This window comes from Carassius carassius, chromosome 42, assembly GCF_963082965.1.
Source record: "Carassius carassius chromosome 42, fCarCar2.1, whole genome shotgun sequence".
Taxonomy (NCBI): Eukaryota; Metazoa; Chordata; class Actinopteri; order Cypriniformes; family Cyprinidae; genus Carassius; species Carassius carassius.
The window spans coordinates 22,658,052-22,677,722 of record NC_081796.1 but is presented as its reverse complement, the minus strand read 5'-3'; the positions used below and the strand labels follow the sequence as shown (position 1 = coordinate 22,677,722).

The window sequence follows — 19,671 nt, the reverse complement described above, 5'->3', positions numbered from 1 at the left end:
TTTGATGTACGTATATAAAAAATATGTGAGGAAATTGAAAAGTCCCAAGTTTTTATACAGTAAGAGAACATGAGAGATGCCCTCTAGTGGACATGAACGGTACACTGCATATTATAAGGCATCCAAGAAGGCAAATAAATAAATAAATAAATAAATATAAACATTATGCATTCTTTTTTATTATTTAAACTAATATAAATATATACTACTTTTATTGTACTAATTATTGCTAAACTATTTTACTTACATTAACATTAATGCAAAAGAACAACGAGTAAATAGAACCATTACGTATAAATTGCATGTGTGTATTATATATATATATATATAATTCTATACAGGCCTATGTTTTCTACTGAAACATAGTATATATAGCATATATGGTGGTAGATTTGAGAATTTAGTTTGTTATTATTAATATTATTATTGTTATTATTACAGTACAGTACAGTAGCTGTTTATTTACTCCAGTTTGGTGTTGGGTTTCTGATCTAGGATTCCGTGACGTTGCTCTCCCTGGGTTCTCCGCTGAGGTGGGATTGAGAGCGGAGCACAGTGCGCATGCGCAGAAGGGAGAGGTATGGTTGAAAACTCGAAGTCCATCGCGCTCAGCAGAAGAGGAGCAGCACAACTAAATGTGACTTATCTAAGCATCATCATCCTCATCACATCTGCGCCTCCGGGAGACAAAGAAGAGACGAACTCTGAAGCAGCAAACAACGGGATCAGAGCCTCCCGGAGTGATATGATATCATTATTATTATATCTCTCGACGTGACGACTGTTTGTCTGCTTCTAATGTTTCCAACCCACTGAGACCAGGGGATTTATTCCTTCTTTTGTTCTTTGCTTTTTATATTGACTATTAATAAAAGCAGCCCAAACGAATAAATACGGGTCATTATGGTTTTGTTTACACTGCATAATAGAAGAGGGTTGAATTGCTTGTGCGCGCAGTTCTTGCTGTGGATTTTATGTGCTGTGGACGGTGAGGAGCAGCAATTCAGTGTGGAGGTAAGAGATCCACAGAAGAGACGATGTTGAATTTACTCACATCTCTGTACACACGTATAACTGCTCTGGATTGAGCCATCTTGTATGCAAACTAATAATGCACTTCACCGATTCCAGTTTTGCACGTCTAATCTCTCTATAACACAACAAATGAAAGTTTATCAAATGACAACAATGCTACAGAATGCGAATGGATGGCTTGCATTGTTATTTCTGAGACTTGGTGAACGTAGCCTATACTATTATGGATTACAACAAGATCGAAGATTTATGCAGCAATTTATTAATGAAATCAATGATAAAATGCTGATGTATTGCGATAAAAGGGATCACAGTCTAAATTAGTGTTCAAGTTACAATGCAGTTGCTTGGTAAATAAAAAGCAGCATGCGACTCATGTTGTGAGGCAAATTTACTTCTGTGAATATTAACACTATTGTCATGCATTATATTTACTCATAACATGCTGTTGCTGCTTATATAGCTAGGCTAATTAATTAAAAAACATAGTGAAGTGCTTGTTAAGTTGCACCCATGACTTATTATGTGAGACAATAAGTGTTGCTTCAGAGGAAAGAGGACTTTAGTCCATACACTTCTATAATTCTGGTCCAAAAAGCTTGCATGTTTTCTTTTCCTGCTGTTTTGGACACACACACACGCACACACACACTGAGCTTTGTTCAGTTGGCACAATCTGATTCACCAAAGGGTGGAATAAATCAACTCGACATGACTTGATATCCGGCCAGTAACCAAAGAAGTCAACCTGTCATTACAGCCTAAACATTGTAGCGGTAAACATGCTGTTACAGTTCAGATTTTCATTTTTATTAGAAGTGCAGGGGCATTTCATGCAAAGCTGCAAAGAAAGCTTTTGCCTTTGAAACGTGCCAACATTATAAAAGTCCGCTGTGAATTTACAGTCGGTCAGAAGTTATGCTCGAATGAGAAAGTTGTTTGTGTTGTTTGGAATAGTGAAGTGTGTTCAGGATAAAGTTTTTCTCCTCAAGAGCTGGATGGAGTTGCAGAGGCAGACTGTCTGTTTATGAGCTTGACAGCTGTGTCAGATGCTCTTTATGTCTTTAAGGAGCCTAAAATCTGCGGCAAAGCAAACAATAGCTTGAGACGCTTTCAATTTTCATCCTGACAACCGTTATTCTTTCTGTCTCTCGGAAGACTGCTATTTTAGACCCTTTGAGATTAGAGGCTTTCTCAGGACAGCAACAATTCCATGACATTTTACAGAACCGTGTACTTTAAAGTCCCCAGTCACCATGTATTTAAGCATCCCATTGTATAACGACGTATTTTGAGACAGCTCAGTGAGAAGCCAAGCAGAATACAGAGTAAATGAATCAAATCAACTTGATCCGAACTTCTTCACTTGACTGACTTGGATTTCTTCTTAGAAATAAAGGTTCTTTATCAGCACTTGGTTCCATGAAGAACCTTTAACATCCATGGAAACTTTCCATTCTACAAAAGGATACTGGAAAAGGGTTCTTCAGATTATTAAAATGGTCTTCATACTGTAATGTTATTACCCTTATTGCATTCTACACTCTTACTTAACCGTTTTTAAGTTCCTCGAACCATTTCCACTATAAAGAACATTTTGTAAATTGGATAGGTTCTATGGATGTTAAATGTTCTTTGTGGAACCATAGATGGCAGTTTATTTTAAAGTGTACACTCTTAAAAATAAAGCTTCCAAAAAAAAAGGGGGGCGAGGGGGGGGGGGTGGTTTCACAGCCATGCTAGAGAAGAACCATTCTTGGTTCTCCAAAGAACCTTTAAGGGACCAGTTCTTCAAAGAACCATTTTTTGAGCATTTCAATAATCTGTAGAACCTTTTTCCCCAACATAAAGAACCAATGCAATGGAAAGTTTCCACGGATGTTAAAGGTTCTTCATGGAGCCATAGATGCCAATAAAGAACCTTTATTTTTTAAGAATAAAAGAAATTGTTCTCCTTTGGCATTGCTGCAGAAACTAGGGATAGTTCACTAAAAAAAATAATTCAGTCATCATTTACTCACTAAAACCAATAGACTGTACACAAAAGTTGCCCATACAATGAAAGCCAATGGTGCAATGTTTTTAGATCTCGACATTCTCCACAATATCTTCTTTTGCGTTCCAAAACAAGTTTGGAACTACATGATGGCAAGTAAACGATGGCGGATCTTTGATTTTAGGTGAATGGTCTCTTTGAGAAAGTCTTTTGTGAATCTACATTCAATCTGCCAGGGTAAAAGAGCATCAAGGAGACAGACAGAAATCATTTTCCACTTGTCTGATGTTATAAAAGGACTCTGATGTAAAACATTGAAGTTTATTGGTGCGGTTTGGCTTATATGCTCTGCTGGTGTGGCAGTGGCAGAGGGTTATATTGGTAGCTTCCTGTGCACACAAACACATTGGCTTTAAAGGGATAGGACTAGTCTCTGTCTTTCTAAATGACAGATCTGTAGTTTAACCTAAATCTGTCCAGGTTTTGATGGAGATGACATTATGACCGTCTCTGTTGGACTGAGCTCAGGAGCTGATTGGTCACTGGGCCACAGCATCACCTTAATTTCCTGCCTTCCTAGCAGTTCCACATGATTAACACTGTTTAACCAGACACATTAAACTAGTTTTATTGTGTTATGGTTCAATATCTATTCTGACCTACAGTATACACACTCTCAGTTCCATTGAGAAGGTCTCTCTCTCTTGCTCGCTTTCTGTCTCTGTGGGTGTGTGTTTTGGAGAGAGACATTATTAATAGTGTGTGACAGACAGACAAAAGAGGGATTTAACTAGTGTGCAGCAAAGACAGTGAGGTGTGTTAAAAAAGAAACCATTGACAAACTATTTGGTCTTTCAGAAAGCCGAATTATTAAAAGCTGACAATGGACATGTAATCTTTTCTTGGCAGTTCTCGAGCTCTCCATACATATTGCTCTCTGGAGGTCTTTACGAGGCTTTCAGGTGAAGAATGGCCTCCCAGAACCAGCTGAGGAATTATCTCCTGGGGGACACAACTGATTTATTTTTTAATTAAAAAGTAAGATTTATTAAATGGAAAAAGTTGTATTTATATAAATCGTTTGGATTATGGAGGCGTTATTTCATTCGTTGTATAGATTTAAGTCATCACGTCTTGCGAAAACGCATGCAGCAAGCTGTAAAATAGCAACAGATCTGTCAGTCTACAAAAAACATCACTGTGAACAGATAAAGCTCTGTCACACCTCTCCAACAAAGGTGTGTTCTCTCCAGAATGACATGTTTGGATGATGTTTGTCACTTCATATAACATGATGTGTGTGTGAATAGGAGTCAGATAGAGTTCAGCCTCTGTCTTTCTGTTGCAGTTTCTTTCATTTTGTTAATGTTATTGTTAAAACAAGAGCGAATGTTATTTTTACTGTCATAGCTATTCTGCATACACTGGAAGTATAGGACTGAGTGATATAGCTTTAAAATCTGTAATATATATATATATATATATATATATATATATACACACACACACACACACACACACATATATGCATTTACTCCAAATTGACCCCAATAAAAATAACTATCTTAGCCAGTGTTTTGGGGTTAAAAAAATACTATGTTAGACTTCCATGAACACTTTTGAGTGATGATGCAAATGAATCACTGAATCCGAGTTAACAGATTCATAGAAATTGAGTGTTTTAACTGATTCAGTTAGAGGAATTGAATAGAAACTGATGCTACTTTGAAAAATTGGTTCGATCTAAAGTTCTCATACCTGACAATCCTTCCTTGACCTAGCCTTAATTGTATGCCAGTGTTTTTGGGTTGAATGGGTCATATTAGGCCTACATTTAGCAAAACTGCTCTAAGCATCAGGTGCAAAATCACACTATTCAAAGCCACGCTTTTGGTTTTGTCACACTCATACAAGCCACATGCACATATAATACATACATATTCTCTCACGCTCGCCTCTCAATGCAATGTGCAACCCATCCCATAAGTATGGAGTCAAAATAATGCCGCATACGCACATTTATTTTTCTCAATACTTCAATTTTCGTTTGAAAAACTTTATTTTCTTTTGCAAAACTTTATTTTTTTGCGTATATATGCAGCATTATTTTGACTCCATACATAAGCCCTTCGCTTGAACTCATATGTGTACTAGAGGCAGTGAGGTTGCATCCTGATGATGATGGCCCAACTGAATGGGTTCAGTTCTGTCTTTCTTACTGCCCGAATGTTGTACTGTTCCTGACTACAACATTAAAGTTTCTTTTGGCAGCTCATGAATGAACAGAGGTTCAAATGTTTATTAGAATGCTCCCTTCATCTTTCCATCTGTGTTTATATGCTTTTGTAGTGTTTATGAGTGCCACTTTCTGTCTTGAGGCCTACTGGGGACATTAGCAGATTGTTGACCTTTCACTAACTCTTATTTGTTAACAGTTCTTGCATTTATGCACAATGTCATCCTATGTGTTTGCATGTTTGTTCATACATTGTGTCATCGTATGCATTTCCAGGTGAGATTGTAGTGCTCTGAGCTTCATGTAGCATGTTGCGTTCACACATGATCTCTCTGATGCCAGTTTGGATCTTTAGGGCGAGCAGATATTCACAGTGGAGGGGACGACACATCCATCTGTTAATCTGTCCTGCAAGAACCAAGTGCTCCAGCGTAACCCAAATACATGGTTCTCTCTGTATGCAATGTCTATTTCTAGCTTTCTTTCTCTCCGGACGTTATTTTGTTTCTTTTTTGTCTCACTTGCGCCGTCTCTTGCTGTTTTCCTTGGCATAATACTGGTGTGCTGAAAGAGACTGTTGCTCTTCAATCTTTAATGGCACGGGTGATTGCTGTTGTTGAACAGACGCACATGACACCATTGGCTCTCTTGAGATCTTTGGGGTTTTCTGTTGATACCATAGGGACCTGTAAAAATGGCCATGCAGCTCAATCCAGTGCTGACTTGATGCCAAGTTCACTTCTACATGGCACAGACACTGACTATTAAATATATAAATACAGTATATATTAAATTATAAAATATAAAACAAATAATACAATCAAATTTGTGAATGGCAGATCTCAAGAAAACAGACAGATTTCTCCCCATATTTTAAAATAGTATGAATATTGTAATATAATATATTTTCATATTAGATACACACACACAGTTTTTTTATATATTAATGTAAATTCTGATTACTCTGCAATGATGGTTTCCTGAATTTTTTGTAAATCTTATATACACTACTGTTCAGATGTTACACATTGAATGGATCAAAAGTGACAGTAAAGATTTATATTTCAAATGAACTTCTTTTAAACTTTCTACACTATAAGAAAAAAAATATATTGGAAATTTTCTGCCAGGACATTATAGTTTATAATAAGTATTAAACATCATATTAAATATTAAGCAGCACAACTATATTATCATAATAAGAAATATGTGTAGTACACTGAAATATTGTGAAAATACTGTATTGTCCAATGCAATGTACTTGACCTTCCATTTCAATTGTTGATAAATGGAATAGTAGCAAAACCCAAAATGTTTACATCTAAATAATGTTTCATTCATCTTCTAAAAATTTGTTTTCACACCAAATTGGATTAAAAATGCAAAATGATTGCAGTCACTGAATTAAATCTGCAACATAATAAACAACAATTTAGGATACCATAAGATTTGTTGCATACTGAGTGATATGCATTATGCTAGTACTCTATTCTGAATGTAGCAACAAGCACAAAGCTCTCTCTGGAGGGAATGAACTGCGAATGAATGAAAATGTTTTATTTGGAACTGGGTTGAGAGGTTAAAAGCTTGCTAGATCTGTTAGAGAACTGTGACATTCTCTGACATTTGGCCAAAACAGTCGGCAGCGGTTGATGGAGGGCATGAGACGGAGGGGGTAGCCATGGAGATCCCATGTGTGATATGATGGTTTGGTATCCGGATGAATAATTAAGTGTGTGTGAAAACCGATACCAGAGAGCAATAGCCTTTACCCACACACACTTACACTCACTTAAGCACAAGGGATGCAAGAGATCCCATGTGTCTGGTGTCACAGCTCAACTAAAACAGACAGCAGTTAAGCACCATTGTGTGAAAGGTCAGTTTTTAATATAAGCTAAGCTATATGCTTAGAAACACACACATATATATGTATATATATATATATATATAGAGAGAGAGAGAGAGAGAGAGAGAGAGAGAGAGAGAGAGAGAGGCAGCAAAATAGTTTTGGCAACTTAAATTGCATGCTGGGATGAAGGTTAAATCACATACTAAAATCCACGAGTCTTGTAAAGCTTTCTGAACGAGCCGTTATGATCAATTCTAATATTGTGGAAAAGTTTGAAGTTCTAATTTCACTTGGAATTAAAAAAAAGTAGTGACTGTTTTCAAACAGGTTTCCTTGTCTGTCATTGGTAAAACAAAACGTAGCCACACCCCAAACTGCTGTTGTTGGGCAGGTCGAGATTCTTAAATAAAAAAGGTTTTGAAAGCACCACCGATCCAAATGTCAAAACTTTTAAAGATGCACAATGGATTTCAGAGGATGGAATCTGAAGTTATGTTTGACTAGCCAAACTCAACAGTCACTTATTTATCTGTGATCTATACTCCATCTGCATGTGTTGCCATGGTCAGATCTTCTCTCTGAGGGTGTTTCATTGCTAATGAAGTGCTTGGACGGCCTTTAGGGGGTTCAGCTTTGATGTTTCTATGAGGCTAATTAGGCCTTGTTTGGCTTATTAGCTAGTGATCCATGAAGCACATCAGCTTTGAAAGTTCAGTGGATTGGTTCAGCAATCAGAGAGCAGCATCAGGTCTGCACGGCCTAAATCATATCATGTGCAATGTTGGTTGACCTTTTTGGAGTTCAATGTGGTTATTTTAGAACTGTTGTTATTTTATAGTTTTATAACTAAAACTAAAATTATTAAGTTTGTGTAAAATATAAAAATACTGATTTGGCAACTAACTGAAATTAAATAAAAAGTACTAAAAATAATTAATTAATTAATTAATTTTTTTATAAAAAAAATAATTTAAAGATAAATGTAAATATTTTAAAATAATAATAAAAATTACTCAAAATGACTAAAAAAATATAAAACTAACATTAAAATAAAAAATACTAATTAAATCGCAATTTAAAGTATAAATAAATGCTATACCAGTATATAGGCTAAATAATACTAAAATATAGGGATGTCCAGATCCGATCACGTGATCGGAAATCGGGCCCGATCGCGTGGTTTCAGACTCGATCGGAATCGGACGTTACCTCCCGATCAGGACTCGGATATATATATATATATATATATATATATATATATATATATATATATATGTATTCTCATTAATTTTTAACACATCTTTTGTTATGCGGTGGCACAGAGTTAGACCCTTTTGACTCCACACAGAAACAGCAACGCGTGCGGCATGACATCACTTTGTTTTCAAGAGCTGGTGTGAATAAATATAGATTCAAACTCAAAGAGACATGATAGTTTGCGCATGACCTGATATTTCATTCGGACCCAGGATACAGCGAGATGAACATCACAGAGCGCTAAACTCTCATGCAGTGTGTGTTTCATTCATACTCGAAGCCGGAGCGCGCTCTCGCGCTGATATCAGGAATTTCCTAATATGGACAAAAGCGTCCAGCTATGCTGTGGTGCGCACAGGAAAACAGAAACTTATGCAAACACGAAGACATTAATATAAGATCACGACAATAAATTGTTCTTCAAGTCATCTCCAGCAGGTGATAAATAAAGTATGAACAATGCAGTGCTGATTGACATAGTATTTATTACAGTATAGAAACTATTCTGCATTATTATGTGATAAACAGTGTTTGTAGTATATAAACAAATCATTATTATTTGTTATTGTCCAGCATTTATAGATTTCTAAGCCAATTAAAAGCTAGAAATTAGAGAAAAATAAAGTTGCCTATACTACCAGTCAGAAGTTTTTGAACCGTAAGCTTGTTAAGGTTTTTTTTTTTTTTTTAAGAAGTCCCTTCTATTCACCAAGCCTGCATTTATTTGATCCAAAGTACAGCAAAACAGTAAGATTTTGAAATATTTTTACTAGCCTATTTAAAATAGCTGTTTTATATTTGAATATATTTCAAAATGTTATTTATTGAAGATCCTGGATCTGTTTTTTCGCTCTTCTTTATTCTTTTTTTATGAATTATAGAAGTATCGGATCGGGACTCGGTATCGGCAGATACTCAAAATCAAATGCCTCGGACTCGGACTCGAGGACAAAAAAACCTGATCGGGACATCCCTACTAAAATAATACTGTTATGTTCAAAACAGAATACTACCATACTGTACTAAAAATTACAGTTTATACTATGTACTATAAAAAAATAATAATAATTGTGCATTCTGACAAATTCAAACATTTGCAAGCGATGTGTAATCACATATATATTATTTAATTATATTATAGATATTCTGCTATAGTGACCAATATTTTTTTAGGCTAAGAGTGTGCAATACTACAAAATAGGAATTCCAGGGATCATTTTTCTAAATATTAGTCATATGAAATTTACGGCTCATGTGAATGGCTTATGAAAAAAGTGCCTTTGAGGGAGAAGACAGCAAGCAGCTCACATACTTCCAGAAAATAAACAAAGAAACAATAGTTAGCTAACAGTTTTCAGCAAAAATAAATAAATAAATAATAAGGAATGAAAGGCTAAATGATTAAATATTTGGGCTTCTAACTTAAAGCTTGTAGCTCAAAGTGTCTTTCAGCAAGACACTTGATTTAAAAAACAAAACAAAACAAAAGTACAGTAAAGTGCTTTTGACAACAGCATATGCAAAATAAAGAAATGTCAATATCACCAACATACACATGCAGGCCCAAAGCCCTTTGTTCATTTGGCACGTAATCCACGTCCAAGGAGCCAATGTATCTTGTATCCAGATTGTGGTTTTTAATGGTCTAAATTTTTTTGAAGCTGCACCAAACAGGGTAAGTGTTCCCAAATCCAAAAGCACCTCAGAACACTCTCTCTCCCTCTAAAGGTCCCCTGGGGTAACTTCATTCCTCGCAAAACCTCTTTCCTGTCTTAAAGGCACACTCACGTAGAATAGATATATTTAAATGTGTAAGTCATACACCTGCCAACACATCACTGGATAGTCCATAGCTCAGAGGAGACCTTTTCTGATAATTTTTCTACTTAAATAACGTGAATTTATCTGTCTTTACTGTATTAAATTTGTTTCTGAAGTGATATGAAGTGATTGACAGAGAGGTGTTAGAAAACACTGACCTGCTGTTCGGAGCTCAGCTGTCTATCATGAGCATTTAAAAGAGAGCATATATCACAGGAAAGCTGAAAGAAGAAGTGAGTTTAGACACAGGGAAAACAAAGGATAAACCCTAAAGAGCCAAATGCCTTATACTTCCCCTTTCCTCTTTCCAGAGGTTTCTTCTTCCTGGCTAATTATATTTGGATGTTTAGATGCCAGCTAGTATACTATGAATCTCATATTGAGGCATGAGAGCGGTGCAGTTCATCTTGGGATGACTGAAAAAAGCTGATGGCTCATCAGATACAAAAATTATGATTAATCACATAATTTCCGACAAGTCTACAAAGCATAATGCAAAAGTGATTCTGTCCAAAATGGTAAACAAAATTATATAGCAATTTAAATAAAAAATAAAATGAAATATTTTAAATAATACATTTTCTGTTATATAATAATAATTTGTCAAATTCTGTAAAATAAATTAAATTAAATTGCATTAAAATAAGCTTTAAATATTTTATTATATTCTTAATAATTATGCAAAATTTTATCTAATCTTGCCTCTAAAAACAGACTTCAGAAAGCAGAATATAAAAATAATTATGTCAAAATCTGTAAAACAAATAAATGGAATGGCATGAATTGTTTTTACTTTAAACATGCATGTATTAATAATCATAATAATAATTCACAATATTTCTCTAATCTTGTTTGTGTCCACTACAAGAGTCAGGAAAATAATGTCTACCCAAATAAGCTATTTAGCCATTGTTTACAAGTTCAGTAGTTTGTAATTTCTGTTCCACTACTGGAACTAAACAGAACTGAAAAAAAGAAAGGATTTCAATAGAGTTTACATTGGTTTTTAAGGTTACTGGTTTAAATAATACAACATGTCTAAAACCTTGCCAATTCTTAACGCAATAATGCACCATACCTCCCACAGATTAAGTTGAGGTTCACTGTGTTTGTTTATACCCATGGTTTTTGCCAGGATTTGAGGTCTTTTGCAACCTTTGGGGTTTGGTTTAGGTTTTGAAACAAAGCTTAAAAACAGTTTGTCATTCTTCTTTCTGGACAAAAATGTCCCTCGGCACCCTAAACAAATAAAGGAATGTGAACTGTTTGGTGTAGACACTGGGCAGAAGTAACTGCATTAAGTTGTGCAATCGAAAAATAGTACCTCTGCACAATGCCGCCTACAAAAATGTGACACATTTGCTGCTTTGGTTTGATTTCCTCACTCACTTCAGGTCTGTACATTATGCAACACCTCATAAAATATTTGTCTGTAAACCCGAACCACCATAGATCCCCTTGGATCCCATTCCAACATCAAATTCAGTTGCAGGGGAAAACATCTGAAGATAACAAATCAGTGTCAAAACATATGATAAATGAATGCAAATACAGGATATTTTAGTACAGCGCTACACTTTCTTGACCAGACGCGCCATCAGCTGGGGTGAAGGTTAACCAGTAGGAATTCTGTGAGGAATTTCTGAAAGAAATCGCCTAATTGGCAGGTCTATATGTGTTATAGATATTTTATCTGACCCTAAATCAGATATTGCTCTTTCAGAGCTCAGTAAATCTAATTAAGTTCTTCATTCAAGTATGGACATTATACTAAAATTCATTTATAGAGAGAAAAAAGAGAAACAAATGAGACATGCAGTAAGTTTAAAAAACTTAAAATGAATGTGAATAGCAGATTTGATTATTTGGTCTTGGAAAAAATTGATGAGAAATGTTTAGGTTCATATTGAAATCTGAGTTTTGATCGCAGACTTTTTATCTCGGCGAATGTGAGCACAGTTTGAGACATTGCTGATTTTGAAACTCTAGAGACATTTTCTTGTTCCGAGTGTTGTTATTGTTAACTAAAACTAAAATGATTAAAAATAGTTTTTTGGTCATTGAAATTTTAAATTATAAAATAATAATAATAAATAAAATAAAATCTAATTAGATTAAAAACTTAAACCTAAAATACTTATGAGATGTTATTTGCTTTGGATACTAACCTAAAATAAATATTAAGAAGTTGAAGTAGCAAAAAAAAAAAAAAAAAAAAATATATATATATATATATATATATATATATATATATATATATATATATATATATATAAGCCTCTCCCAAATCAATATATATATATATATATATATACACACTAAAATGTAAACTAAACCTAAACTGAAAATAACAAATAAAAAAAATCTAATATATATATATAATATAAACAGCTGTGTGTTGTTGTTTTGAACAACATCTATGGCTATCCCAAAATGTTAATTTTTTTAAAACATTTTTAAAACATATTTTCTTGGTTATACGAATGTTTAGGGAATATTACATCTTATTTGGTAAACATTATGATAGCATTACTTTTGAATGTTCTCTGAATGTGCTGAAACAATTAGTAACATTACAAAAAAATGTTAGATGAATGTCCAACTAAAATGTTTGAGAAGAAAAATGTTCCATTAATGTTTCTGTGCTAATGTTTTGAGAACATTATTATAGACCAGCTTAATTTGAATTAACATTCTATTAACGTTACTTTGTTCATAACTTTTAGAGAACCTTATCAGAATGTTAGCTCTAAGTACTAAGAACGTTCCCTTTAGCTGGAATAACAGGATCGAAGAAGATGAAATTTGTCATGTAAAATCTTTGATACTTTTAAATCACCTTAAATCCCAAGCAATATTAATTGTACGGAGCAACTAAAATTACCATCAAAAGCCAATCCAAATTCAGCAGTTTATGAAGTCAAGATCAAAGAAGTTGAAATTTGACACCAAACAACTGTATCTACAGGAGCTGTTCTGTCAGATGTGTCTTTTGGTCATGTGCCCTTGGACACAAATAATTGCAACTTTCAGATTTTTTTTTATTTATTTATTAATATTATTATTTTTTTGTGGTTTTGGGGAGATTTTGTGAGACTCACAACTCAATATCTTTTTAGTTTCCAAATAAGCTGAATGTACAGCAGTGATCTGACCTCCCTTTGTGTGAGTTTTGTGTGTTTAGTGGTCTTCTCTTTAACACAGCCAGTGAAGGTGATTAGAAAAGGGCAAATTAGGACACGGATGTTCTTATAGCTAGAGGAGAGATCTGAGCACAACTAGAGATGGGATGATTCACGCACGCACGCACACACACACACGTTTGTTTTTGTGAAAAGTGGGGACATCCCATAGGCGTAATGGTTTTTATACTGTACAAACTGTATATTCTATGGCCCTACACCAACCCTACACCTTACCCTAACCCTCACAGGAAACTTTGTGCATTTTAACTTTCTCAAAAAAACTTATTCTGTATGATTTATAAGCGTTTTGGAAAATGGGGACATGGGTTATGTCCTCATAAGTCACCCTCTCCTTGTAATACCTGTGTCATACACACACACACACACACACACACACACACACACACACACACACACACACACACACTTACTCACAGTGTTATGATGAGTGTTGTAGAGTTGTGATGCATTTGGCTGTTGGCTGAAAGTAGCAGATGGGTCAGCAGAGGATCCGTGTAAGCACTTCCTACTGCTTCTGTCCAGCAGTAATGAGAAAACCACTTCAAAACAAACACAACCTTCTTTTTAATCTGCTAATGGCAGAAATGGTAGCAGCGGCCGTGGTTCTACAGAAAACTCTGTCTATTCTAAGAGAATATGTCAGGTACAGTCTGTGAAAAATGTTCTCAAGAAAAATAGAATGAGTTATATGAACTATATTAAGAAAAAATTGAATTAAATTCAAATAAATTATAAATTTTTTATTATATTATCAAATATTTACAATTACTAGTATTTTCTGTGTTCAAACTGAATATAAATGTTATTGCAAGATAAACTTTGATTGGCTGATTGTTTAATATATATATATATATATATATATATATATATATATATATATATATATATATATATATATATATATATATATATATATATATTATAATTTATCTTTTTTTACTAATAATTTTTTCACTAATCATCTTTATCATTGCATATTTCAGTAAGTTGTGTACTAACAAGTACTGTTTTTCTTTGTAAATATGAATATCTTATTTATATGAAACCTGAATATGTAAATATAAAATATATAAAAAAGTAATTAATGATAAAATATACATAAACAAATATAAATACCATGTTTACTTTGTTCATTAATTTTTAACTACACACAAACATATACAATTGCATATTCGAGTAACAAGAATTACTATTTTCATTTTTTTGGTGTTTAAAAATGAATTGCAAATTCCAAATCAATTGTATATACATATACATATACATACATATATATATATTACTTGTGTATTACTTGTGTACGCAGAAGTAACGTTTAATAATTAAACAAAAAACTCTCTCTTTCTCTCTCTCAGACTTGGCTGCAGAGGTATGGCTACCTGCCTCCAACCGACCCCAGAATGTCCGTCCTGCGGTCAGAACAGACCATGCAGTCTGCTATCGCTGCCATGCAGCGTCTCTATGGCCTTAACGTCACCGGTGAACTGGATAAGAACACCATTGAGTGAGTAGCAGTTACACTCTCACGCGGTCACTCGCTCCAAAATCGACTGATTCTGGGTCAGAAGTTTAACATGATGTTGTTCTTCTCAGAAACTCTTTACTGTGCACAACAAAATACCCATAAGTGCCCTCCTGGTGGTTTACCCTATTGCAAAGACCAACAAAGAGGGTTGCCAGCATGTTTAGTTCTCAATCATGGGGTGTCTGTACTTGTTCTGGCACTATAGCAATACCAAGGTCATGGGTTCAATTCCCAGGGATAATATAGACTTAACAGACCTTAGTCAGGGTAGTGTCATTTAAATTTTTTGACAAGAATGAAAATGAAGTTGCAGTCAGTGAATTGTACTGTTGTTTAACAACATACTGATTTTTCAGCTGACGAAAAAAACTTTCAGACGTAACAAACCCCATAAAACAGTTTTGAAAGTTGTGAGTTGTGAAAATGAAGTGATCTAGGACTTCTATACAATTTGTGCCATTGTAAAATCTATCCCTCGCAGCCTCGTTTTCATCTGCATTAAATTCAGTATGGCATCTAACCTGACTAAGATTTATATCTTGAATGCAATGTCACTTTGGGTTAAAATAATCTGCGAAATGTATGAATGTAAATTTGAACATGCTTGATCAGCATAAACCACCCTTTCAGATTTCAGGGTACCTCATTTTATTTAAAAAAATGCCTTTACACTGCTCAAAATCTAAAACACGATATGATAAATGTATGTATGTATGTATATATATGCATACTGAATATGATGTACAGCAGTGATTTCCAACCACACTCTTAAAAAATAAAGGTTCTTAATTGGCATCTATACTTCCATGAAGAGCTTTTAACATCCTTGGAATATTTCCATTCCAGAAAAGATTCTTTATAGTGGAGAAAAGTGCTTTTGGTGCTGTTTCTTTGGTGAAGCAAAAATGGGTATTTTATGACTCTTGGAACCTTTGTTTAAGATATTTTTCTAGTTTGGTGTTATTGTAAAGCTACTCAAGCCGGTCCAATAAGGGTTGCATGCAAGAGGTTGGGAAACACTGATGTACTACATCTGGCTGCTAGGATCATGGTGATGTCGTAACTCTTATGTGATCTTTTTGTTTCCTCTTTGCTTCGGCATAGTGATATCACCATAAGGTGAGGCTGATTTTTCTCTTGTTATTTGTTTCTTGCTTTCAAAACCAAACCTGTCTCTGTTTCTCTTTCTCTGTGTAAACTGTGACTGAAGGGGGTTGAGAGGAGTCAGTTTTATGAATACAGTAACCATAGTATCATATTAATTGATTAAGTGGCTGATATTGTGAAGAACATGGTGGTCCTAGTACTGCTAGATAACCGAATTAATAAATCGATTACATGAGGTTGACATGATGTAAACTTTATATTTTGGAAACCTCATAAAATTTGTGATGTTTTTCCTGAATACTAAACAATCTATGAAAGTTGTTGTGTTGTGTAAGTGTGGAGTAATGCAATATTAATGAATCCACTTCTTTTTGTCTCTCAGCTGGATGAAGAAGCCACGATGTGGGGTGCCAGATCAGTTCGGCGGTGCCTTGAAATTTAGCGTCCGAAAAAGACGTTACGCTCTCACTGGGCAGAAATGGCAACACAAACATATCACATACAGGTGGGTTACAAAAACACACTTGAAATGCATTTTTTTTTGTGCATTTCTGTGAGATTTATGCAAAAAAAAAAAAGTAAACATCGTCACAATAAGATGGCTTGTTAGAAGCAAAATTGCATAAGAAACTAAGACCTGATTTTAAAGAAAGTTTACTTTTCTTACTTTTCTTTTAAGCATAAATCTAACATAATTTATGAGGTTTATGCTTCAATCAAGAAGAAACTTTTTTGCCAGTGGGGTAAGATAAACATACTTTATTCAAAATATATTCTCTGAAAACATCGTCCCTTCATTCGTCCTAAATCACTCCGTCCAACACTCTCATCTCTCCCCCTGTCCCAGCTGGCCTCTTTCCCTCTCTCTTTACAAACCTTCATTCGAACCACTTGATTAAAGGATCTAGTTGCTCTAAATGATTCAAGCCAAATTATTATCCAAATTATTCAAACTCTTAAAGGCTAAATAGAGTATATCAAATAACACTACCATTCCAGTTTTTCATGCTCACCAAGTCTGCATTTATTTGGTTCAAAATCTAGTAAAAACACTTATGTTATGAAATTATATTGCTTGAATAGTATTCCTGTTATGCAAAGCTGAATTTTCAGTTTCAGTGTCACATGATTCTTCAGAAATAATTCTAATATACTGATTTGCTGCTTAAGAAACATTTCTGAAAGGTTAAGGTGTCTTTTTGACCTACATTGTTACAATATGAGTTATTGTTCTTATATAATTTCAGTGACAAGTGCTTTGTATTGTTGTGACATGTATTATACGAACATGATGCTCTTTCCTAAATGCAGTATTTCTTTTATAATCTCACAGCTTATGTATATATGACCTATATTCAAATATAACTACATTACATTCGCCTCAACATAATCTTCCTGACAGTATCGTGTCGGTGGATTTTTGTGACACCTGGGACAGAAAAAGTGCCCCAAACTCTTTTCACTGTAGAACATAAGCAGACGTTTATCCACCTAGAAACATAGTCCCACCTCAGAAGGCTTTAAACAGCTGAACAGCTCAAATAACAAACAGTCTTACTGAATAATTCATGTAAGTGCTTTAACAAAAAAAAAACAAAAAAAATCCAGCTTCACATTTCTGCTTTTAAACTCCCCAGCATGCTCTTATTATGAGTGTGTTAATGTACAGTAAAAGTGTTTTTGCAAGTTGATTGACAAGACAAAATTACAAAAGACCATTGTACCAGCATCTGATATGATATAAGTCAAACAATACGGCCTACTGAGAGAGAGAGAGAGAGAGAGAGAGAGAGAGAGAGAGAGAGAGAGAGAGAGAGAGATTATGTAATGGAATGGTGGCTTTTGGCAGGAGTTTGAGTGTGTGTGTGTGAGCAGATGGGTAGGCAGATGTTCCCCTCTCCACTCCCTGCTCTCTGTCTTGACACAGACTGTACCACCCTTCACCTTCCCCCAACCCTGGATCATACCATGTGAGCTTACACACACACACACACACACACACACAAACAGATAGGCTACAGAGGCCTCTCCTCATTCTTATGCTATAACAAGCTCAAATAGCTTCACTGTATGTGTTTGTGTGTGTATGTGTGTGTGTGTGTGTGTGTGTGTGTGTGTGTGTGTGTGTGTGTGTGTGTGTGTGTGTGTGTGTGTGTGTTAGACTAGGCTAATTGAGTCGGTCTCAGAGCAGTCTGTGTTCTCATAACCACTGACACACACACAGTCATTCACATTACTGACAGTTTCAATATCGGCAGCAAAAGACTCGAAAAAGCAAAGCGAGGTGTTGTGTATTCACTGACTCTTTCGTGTGAGCTCTTGTGTTTACATGGGTTTAGATGGTGTAATGCCACAATTTTAATAACACAGGGTGTAGTCATGGCCTAATGGTTAGAGGGTCGGACTTGTAACCTTAAGGTCATGGGTTTTGTCCTCTTTTGTAAGTTGATATGGATAAAAGCATAGGCTAAATGCATAAATGTAATATGATTTAAATAGCACACTTTCATTGGAAGTAATCTAGGCCGGCATATTAAAACATTTTAATCGATCCTACAGTATATCTATTAACATTATTTTAACATTTTATATAAAAATTTTATACAAACTCTTAAATACACACAAGTTTATAAGTTACAAAAACGCAGTCAGTTATATTTGTGAAAAGTAAACAGCGGGGAAAGAAATCACATGTTTATATTAGATTTGTGTATGTGACAGCAGCGTAATATACTGCTGTGTATGCTGGTAATATGATCCAAACAATAAACTAAAAACAGAAAATCACTCACTGCTCCAGACTGAATAACTTATATAGCTTTAATAAGAAGATATTTCTGAATGCTGCTTTTGAATGCTTTCGTGTGCAGATAAACATGCTGGATTATGTGCGGCTTATGCTAATATGGAGGTATCCATCAACAGTAGTGGGCAGGGCCTGCAAATGTGACATCACATTTTATAGATTCTGCGAACTGCTTGTTCTAAGACACTGCTTATGATTTATGGGGATAAAAAAAAAAAAAGGAACGGGTGGATTCTTACCATTATAGGGTGGTTGTGTACACACACTGCCAACACACGTTTATGTTCAACATGCAAAAGTGAATTTTTATTGTGTTTTATAAAGTTAGATTGTGGAAACGATTTATACTGGCTCTGGTCATCAACCAAGTGCTTTCTGGCATCCAGTTTTGATGCAAATGTATGCTTCTTTTCTCAGTGATTTATTTTAACTGAATCCATTCTGTATGTTGCAGATGAGTAGCATGGCAGGAAGGTTTGTAAAACACCTAACAAGCTAACAAGCAGCCTTCACAGCAGCTACGCTGAAAATCTAAGCATAAAGAGGAAAATAAATATCTGAAGGGTCATGAAGTTCAAAGACAGGATTATGATTTCTGGGAAGTACAGCTGAGAAAGACAAGAAAAATACATGAACAGTGGAAGCCAGATGTTGATATAATAGTTTGCGCTCACAGACAGAACAACTGTAAGCGGATGATATCCAAACCCAATCCTGCACCACCTGGAGGGAATGAGAGAGAGAAATAGAGATAGAGAGCTTAGGTTTCCGTGAGATATTATGTCTTGTAAATATTTTAAGAGGCACGGCTTTAATACAGTTTAAATTCCTCT

General features: G+C 34.9%; 1 protein-coding gene across 2 annotated transcripts in view; it reads left to right on the top strand.

Moving 5' to 3' along the window:
• The first annotated feature begins 565 nt into the window (after nucleotides 1-565).
• LOC132124227 (matrix metalloproteinase-16-like) overlaps nucleotides 566-19,671 on the top strand; it is a 70,786-nt gene continuing 51,680 nt past the window's right edge. The window contains exons 1-4 of one of the 2 annotated variants that reach the window (XM_059535147.1): nucleotides 566-1,014; nucleotides 14,756-14,904; nucleotides 16,030-16,044; nucleotides 16,415-16,537. In XM_059535147.1, the coding sequence (XP_059391130.1) occupies nucleotides 904-1,014; nucleotides 14,756-14,904; nucleotides 16,030-16,044; nucleotides 16,415-16,537 (398 nt within the window). In that variant the 5' untranslated portion in view covers nucleotides 566-903. The remainder of the gene's footprint in view (nucleotides 1,015-14,755; nucleotides 14,905-16,029; nucleotides 16,045-16,414; nucleotides 16,538-19,671) is intronic. The other variant, XM_059535148.1, reaches the window with a different exon arrangement.